Here is a 7,584-nt window from a genome sequence, read left to right as displayed (position 1 = left end):
GAAAAACAGCAACTCGTCCAGCAGACGAGTGGATGCATATTTAAGTTGCCTGACATAGATACCATCAAGTTCACAAGATTTGTTCTTTTTCAGGTTCTTGATGGCCATCCCGATCTGCTCCCTAGAGACAAATATCTCTTCATATCTCCTATTCACCTTGTCATTATAGTTATCATCCGTTTGCTTATGGCAGCTGAAAAGATCCTCAAATAGGCTCTTCCAGATTGCAGCTATGGCAGCACCACCTGACACTCCATCTATGGTGGAGTGTCTATAATAATCTATAAATAAATAATGCAGTAATATTTTCTTGTTAACACATTAAACAACCATCCAGTGTTAGAGCACAGTCTCAGTGCTTTGCCTTTGTCTTGATTGTGCAATATGCATGTCAGTGTTTTCAAGCAGTCACATGATTTCTAAAAAGAAGAACAAGAAGGAAAAATAAAAACCCAGCAGCACGATTGTGCAGCATGACTTGAGTCCTGTGACTCAGCTTCACAATGAAGAGGTTTAGCTACAGCTGGCCACTAGATGTCAGTGTGTTCAGTTATTAAACAAGATTAAACGGTGATTAAGCTTACTGTCCAACATGTGAGACTTATTATTTTTAAAAGACTTATTCGTACGTCAAATTACTTTGTATTACCTTGTAAGTCGATGTTTTATTCCTAGCCTTTGCCATTTAGTTAGCGCTGTCTCCCAACCGAGAGTCACATGGTAGAAACGGTATTCCGTGTGAGCCAATCGCAGCGCTCGCCTGGTTTTAGCCCCGCCCTCCATAGAAAGGTTTAAATCATACGATGACGTTGTCACAACAAACGCAGCAGTAGAAGTCGTTTTTGTCGTCCAGCGCTCTGTGAACGTTTGGGGATTATTTTTATATGCAAACATGATTCCCGAGGAAACGTTTGACTCCAGTGTCTTTGAGAACAGGTGAGTTTAATGACGAATAAAGAGGTTTGTGTGAATGCTCCGAATTACAAATTGAATGTCGGCATTTTAAGCCTCACTTTGATTTGCTAAAATGTTGCTAGCTTTGAAATCCAAAAACGATTGATCGCAGTCAGCATAAAAGCAAAGATGTAATTAGAAGCAGCTCATAAAAGGCCTGTTATGCTTATGTAATAAAGTAACGAAACGCCTTGACTTCACTTTTAAAATGGAAATATTACATGATTGAATTTTGCACCATACCTGGAGTATTCTAGTGTTATATCATTGAAATACCCAAATAAAATTCTAATGTTTTAATCTTTCCACCACAGCAGTAAGTTTTATTTGTGTACAGCTATTTTAAATCTGAAATAAAATTGATTTAACATCTCATTAGAGGACGCAACTGCTCATGAGAATGATGGCGATTATTATTATGTTTTGTGTCTATATAAAGGGTTTAATATTATGCCCAATGCTTTTTTTTAACTTAACCTTTTACATTTGAATATGGTTTGGGTTTCAAAATATTCAGAGGCCCTACAGATATTGCTCCCCCAAAAAAAGCAGGCCTTAAATTTTTGGATGTAAACTTCCATATTTTTAAGGCGCATGTTGAATTCTTTGTTGAAAAGGTTTGTAATATGACCTCTTTAATGCTTTTGTCTAAACTTTAGGAAAGATCTTTGTATAAGCCTTTATTTCCCCTTTTCCCCTGCACAGGTCAGTTATTTACTTTTTATTGTTGTGTGAATGTTTTTAAAATGTATATTTCTTATTGTCCCGCTCTTCTCTCAGGATGCAGTCGGTCGGCTTAGCTCTGGAGGAGCTGCTGCTGATAGCTCAGAAACAACAAAGTCTGACTGTTGGCATCTACGAGTCAGCCAAAGTTCTTGATGTGTGAGTTGAATCTCTTCTCATATACTTTCTCTTTACCGAATGCAGCATCTTTTGTACCTGATGCTCCTTACTGTCTGTGACATTGGTGCAAGTGTCCACCTGAAACCCAGTATTTAGTTCCTTTGGTGTTCCTCCTCAGAGACCCAGATAGCGTGGTCCTCTGCGTTCTGGCAGCTGATGATGAAGATGAAGATGATGCAGCACTGCAGATACACTTTACCCTGCTCCAGGCATTCTGCTGGGACAATGGTATCACTATCCTGCGCGTCTGGGGGATTCAGCGTCTCCAGCAGCTACTGGGAGTTGTGGACACAAACAGGAACCAGGAGGAGCAGAGAGATCTCCACTGCATGCTGGTGACGGTATGTTGATTCTGTGGAGCAGTAAATTGCTTTTCTCTTACTGTGAAATCATAACACTTTTTCTCCCTGCCTTGCAGAGTGATTTCTTTGTCTTTTTTTCAAATCAATGCATTACATTGTGACTTGAGCTGCAGATGAAATTTGTTTATTTATGTAAATTTTCTGCAGAACCCCCAGGCAGATCACTGCAGGCTACACGAAGTGGGAACCTACTGTGAGGAAAGCAGACGCCTCGATCAGTGGGTGCCTGAACTGGTCCTGCAGGAACGATGACTTTTCCAGCATCGGAGCATGCCAGCGATCACAGGAGCTGCTGTGGGATTCAGATGCTAATGAACTGCAGATCCCAACCTGGGTGGGCTGTCCTGACTGGTGGGAACCAGCCTCGTTTCAGGCTCGAGAGTGGATGCTGGTTTCTGTACCTCTTTGTACAAAAAAGGGAGAAAAAAAATTAAATCAGAAAAGCAGGAAGAGTATTAAACCCTTACTCCTCATACAGGAAACAGTATTATTAGAATGTAAAACTCTAATTTTGTGCCTCTGTCATGTTAAGGGAGGATGGAATCTGTATAAATGTTCAGGAACTGTCTAAAACCTGGATTGCCTATGTGTTTCCATGGGCTGAAGAGGAATGCTGTAATGGTGAAACTATGCGGCTGGCATTCCTGTGTATTCAGATGTGGGAGTATTTAGCGAAAGAGGGTGTGTGTGTGTGCATGCTGTACTTTCTTTAGAAAAGACAGGGCGTGCAGCTTGTGTTCTTGAAATGAGCCGCTGAACCTGTGGTGGAATCGTCTCCATGGAAACTGAAATGGAAATGATGTTAAAGTCACATGAGCAAAAGAACTTATTTTGGTCAGAAAAGAATGCAAGATGAGTAGTCAGCTGTGTGGGAAATAGATATTTGCCTTAAGGAGGAAACACTAATGCTGCCTTTTAGATACAGTGCCGTTGGGCAAACTTTCAACAGTGATATTTAAGTAACTGATGCGTGTTCCTGTACTGCATGTACAAGTCTTTGTGTAAATATTTTTTTTGTTATTTTTGATACTTAAGTCAATGAAGTAATTAACAGAGTGCTGTATCAGCTGAAGTAGTATCTGTTTGTGCGTCATGGAACCAGGAACTATTGTTGAGTCACACAACTGTAGTTTGCATTTGCATTGCTGTAATGGAAAAAGCACACAGACTATTTGAACAGCTTCTTCAGCCACACTCCCCTATCGTGACCGCACAGCAGTCACTGACACGCAGTTGGGAGGAGACAGAAACTCATTGGTATTGGAGCAAACAGGTGAAGAAACCTGATGCAGACCTGTTACTTTTTGCACTATCAAATAAATCAGTTGTTGTGAAACCTGGTGACACTTGCATGATTTAACATTTCATTTTCCAGATTGCTGAGAGTTTTGATTTGAAGGGGGTAGTGTGTGTGTGTGTGTGTGTGTGTGTGTGTGTGTGTGTGTGTGTGTGTGTGGTTGGGGGCGGGTTTCAAACTTTCTGCAGGCTTGTGACTGATTCAAGTGTGGCTTGAAAAGACACTAACAGCTTGTAACAATAGTATACCTGCAAGATCAACTGTGAGATTTTGCATGGCCATGCAATTTGTACAAAGCACATCTTGTATCTATGCAACATGCCAACAGGCAAGCAAAGGTGTACACTTGTATTGTTTTACAATCGAAACTTGAATTACCCCTTATCTCACTACTGTTTTACAGTTTCTGTGCTGTCAGACCTGTTTGGCAGACATATACAGTACTATACACACAACCTTTATGTATATTTGTAGTGTGTGATTAACATGTAATCAGTATCTACTTCCAGGAGTTACATATTTAGTGTCCACCATGTATTAAGAGGTGTCATGTTCACAAGAAATCCCCTGATCATATTTAATATGCATAGAAAAGTATGAGCTGTTTACTTTGTATTATTAATGCATTATCTTGTTCACAAGAGTATTACAAAACACAAAAGACACAAGCATGCTGACGATGTCTCACACACACACAATGTTCAGAAAAAAGGCCACAAACTCCCGTCTGCACTGCACAAGTCTAAAAAATAAAAGGAATGACACAAAGGCTTATGTTATGTCATCTTTTTATTAATGTTATCTACTTCTCAGTATCTTGTTTTTTTAAACAGCAATATCCACAAAATATTAACAGTGTGCAAGAAAACATGGGTTATGGCACATCAGAGAACAGTTACAAAAAATAGATATATTTTCTTCATAATCAAGGCAAAAAGATACATATACTGTATGCATACATAGATTAAAACACAAAGGATGAGTGTCAGGAAGGGCTCAGAGTCCAACAGCGAGGAGCTTCACCTCTCCTCACCTGAACAGAAATGAATTTTAAAAGGCTTGTTTTGTTCCATCAAAGATATTTGCTGTGTCATGCTGCTGATCTGATAACCCGCAAAAACCAGCAATAACAAGATGCACCAGCATAAGGCAAACTATCAACCAATCAGACAAGCCATCCTGTGACTCCTGCTGTCTCTGATTGTAAGTACAGACAGTTATGGAATGATTGAAGAACAATGTAGTGTAACACCTTCTGTCAAACATAATCAGGACAACAGCCTGTGTGTGTGTGTGTGTGTGTGTGTGTGTGTGTGTGTGTGTGTGTGTGTGTGTGTGTGTGTGTGTGTGTGTGTGTGTGTGTGTGTGTGTGTGTGTGTGTGTGTGTGTGTGTGTGTGTGTGTGTGTGTGTGCGTGCTGATACAAGCCAGATACTCTTTGGAGCGGTCTATCAGAGCCACAAAACGCTCCTGGGGTGACAAAACAAAATGGAAGGTTACCTCAATGCAGATGACCCACATCTAATGTGGGAGGGACTGAATGCTGCAACCTCTTGGAAACCTAAAGGAGCGAGCATTACTGACTTTGATCCCTCATTGCCAAATGATCTTAATCAGTTTTATTGTAGATTTGAAACTGGGAACACTGAGTCTGTTGTCTTTTCAATTGAGCAGAGTGGACTTACCATCACTCTGGAGGAAGTCCAAAGGGTTTTGTCCAAGACCAAGCTGAGGAAGGCCCCTGGACCGGACAGAATCCCACCCCGGGTGCTCAAACTGTGTGCAGAGCAACTAGCTCCTGTTTTAACAGACCTTTTTAACTTGTCACTGAGGTACTGCACTGTCCCCTTATCTTTTAAAAAGTCAGACATAATACCAGTACCTAAGAAGATGCCTGTGACCTGTTTTAATGACTATCGGCCTGTGACCGATAGTCACTCCTGTTTGCTTACAGACGCAACAGGGGTGTCGAAGATGCCATCTCCTTCACGCTGAACTCTGTGTATAAGCACTTGGATAAAGGAAAATCTTATGTCCGAATGCTTTTTATAGACTACAGCTCTGCATTTAATTCCCTTGTTCCAGTGCAGCTCATTCACAAATTGAAAACTCTTGGCTTATGTGATGCCATTTGCAGATGGATTTTAAACTTTTTAACTGGTAGACCACAGAGGGTTAAAATTAACAACTGTTTTTCAAATGTACTTCTTGTGAATACAGGTTCTCCGCAAGGATGTATTTTAAGTCCTCTGCTCTACACTTTGTACACATATGTTTGTGTTGCATCTTTTCCCAATAATATGATGATGATATGCAGATGATACTACTGTTATTGGTCTTGTTAATTCAGATGGTGATGACTCTATCGGTCAGAGGTACAGTATGTAGTCCAGTGGAGTGAACAAAATCCTTTAGTTCTTAACACTTCCAAAACAAATGAACTGATTATTGACTTTGGGAAAAGTAATGTTCACTTGCCTATTATTATTAACAACACAGAGGTACAGAGGGTTGACAGTGTGAAATTTCTTGGTTTGACCCTTTATAATGATTTGAGATGGCATGCTAACACTCAAACCATTGCCAGAAGTCCAGCTCTATTTTCTACGCAAACTTAAGGGGTTTACTCTAAATAAGCACATTCTTTTAAACCTTTATCACTGTGCTGTTGGAAGTCTCCTTATAAACTGTATCTCTGCGTGGTTTGGAAATCTTACATGTAAAGAAAAAAAAAGCTTTAAACAGAGTGGTGCGTTTTGCTCGCAGGGTAACAGGCTGTGAGCTGCCAGCCCTGGAGGACATTTTTAAAGGCAGGCTTCTTTCGCGGGCATTACTGATCATTAATGACCCCACCCATCCTACTAAGAACATACTTGAGCTCCTTCCTTCAGGGAAATGCTATCGTTCCATTAAATGCACCACGTCTCGCCATGTAAACAGCTTCTTTCCACAAGCTGTGATGGCTTTGAACTGTGCACACTGACTGACAAGCACTTTACTGTTTTTTATTATCTCTTATTGCTCTTATTGCTTTTATTGTGGCAAGTGTTATTTATTCACTTATTATTTATTGTCTTTGCGTCCATGTATGTTTATGCACACTAAGCTCTTGCAACGTTTTTCCAATGTAGTTTTACTGCAAATGGCAAATAAACTGAAACTGATATACATGATTAAGGTGTGTAAAAAGGTTCACTGATACTCGCTGCACCCTCTGGAGGCATTTTGTTTGCGTAGCCTGAATATGAGCAACAATCAGGGAAAATCCATTTATTTCATCAACCTTACAAAACGTCAAGTAATTTCCTGCAGCTCTCAGGAGTCATTTATATTTATAAATTTTTTTCCAGCAGAATTATTATTTATATGGGTGCGACAATGCATTGTGAATCGTGATAATTGTATTGTGAAGCCTGTATCGAATCATATTGTTTTTTTTAAATATTGTGTCATGATACCATGAAAAGTCAACTTCTGCATGGAAGAAATATCAACCTCTTGCAGAAGAATTACAAATTATTGGAAAAAATATACAAATATGAAACAGCATCAAGGATTACAATTTATACCACACAATAATTTGTTTCTTTAAAGTTAAAACATTCACCACAGACTACTTTCTCCATAATTAGTGTGAACCATGATGTAAATATGTATCATTATATGCAACAAATGATGATAGTTGTATCATAGAGTTAGTGCATCATAACACCTCTAATTATTATTATTATTGGGAGACATGGTAGGTTAGTGGTTAGCACTGTTGCCTCACAGCAAGAAGGTCAAGGGATTGATTCCCATCTGTGGCCTTTCTGTGTGTAGTATGCATGTTCTCCCTGTGTTGCATGGGTTCTCTCCTGGTGCTCTGGCTCCCTCCTACATCCAAAGACATGCAGGTTAGGTGGATTGGAAACTTTAAATTGTCCATAGGTGTGGTTGTGTGTGTGGGTGTGAATGTGTTTGTTTGTCTATTTGTAGCCCTGCGACAGACTGGCATCCTGTCCAGGGTGTACACTGCCTCATACCCTATGACTGCTAGGATAGGCTCCAGCACCCCCCTCCCCCCTCC

The 7,584-nt window shown here is 40.1% G+C and overlaps 1 protein-coding gene across 1 annotated transcript; it reads left to right on the top strand.

The window, feature by feature from the left end:
- Positions 1 to 805: 805 nt before the first annotated feature.
- Positions 806 to 3,559, top strand: LOC117532176 (growth arrest and DNA damage-inducible protein GADD45 beta-like). The gene is made up of 4 exons (XM_034195471.1): positions 806 to 936; positions 1,735 to 1,836; positions 1,976 to 2,198; positions 2,367 to 3,559. Exons 1-4 carry the CDS (start codon positions 893 to 895, stop codon positions 2,469 to 2,471), a joined length of 474 nt encoding a protein of 157 aa, XP_034051362.1. The 5' UTR covers positions 806 to 892; the 3' UTR covers positions 2,472 to 3,559.
- The last annotated feature ends 4,025 nt before the right edge of the window (positions 3,560 to 7,584 follow it).

Source organism: Thalassophryne amazonica, chromosome 19 (assembly GCF_902500255.1).
Source record: "Thalassophryne amazonica chromosome 19, fThaAma1.1, whole genome shotgun sequence".
In the NCBI taxonomy this organism is placed as follows: domain Eukaryota; kingdom Metazoa; phylum Chordata; class Actinopteri; order Batrachoidiformes; family Batrachoididae; genus Thalassophryne; species Thalassophryne amazonica.
This window is presented reverse-complemented; position numbering and strand designations above follow the sequence as displayed.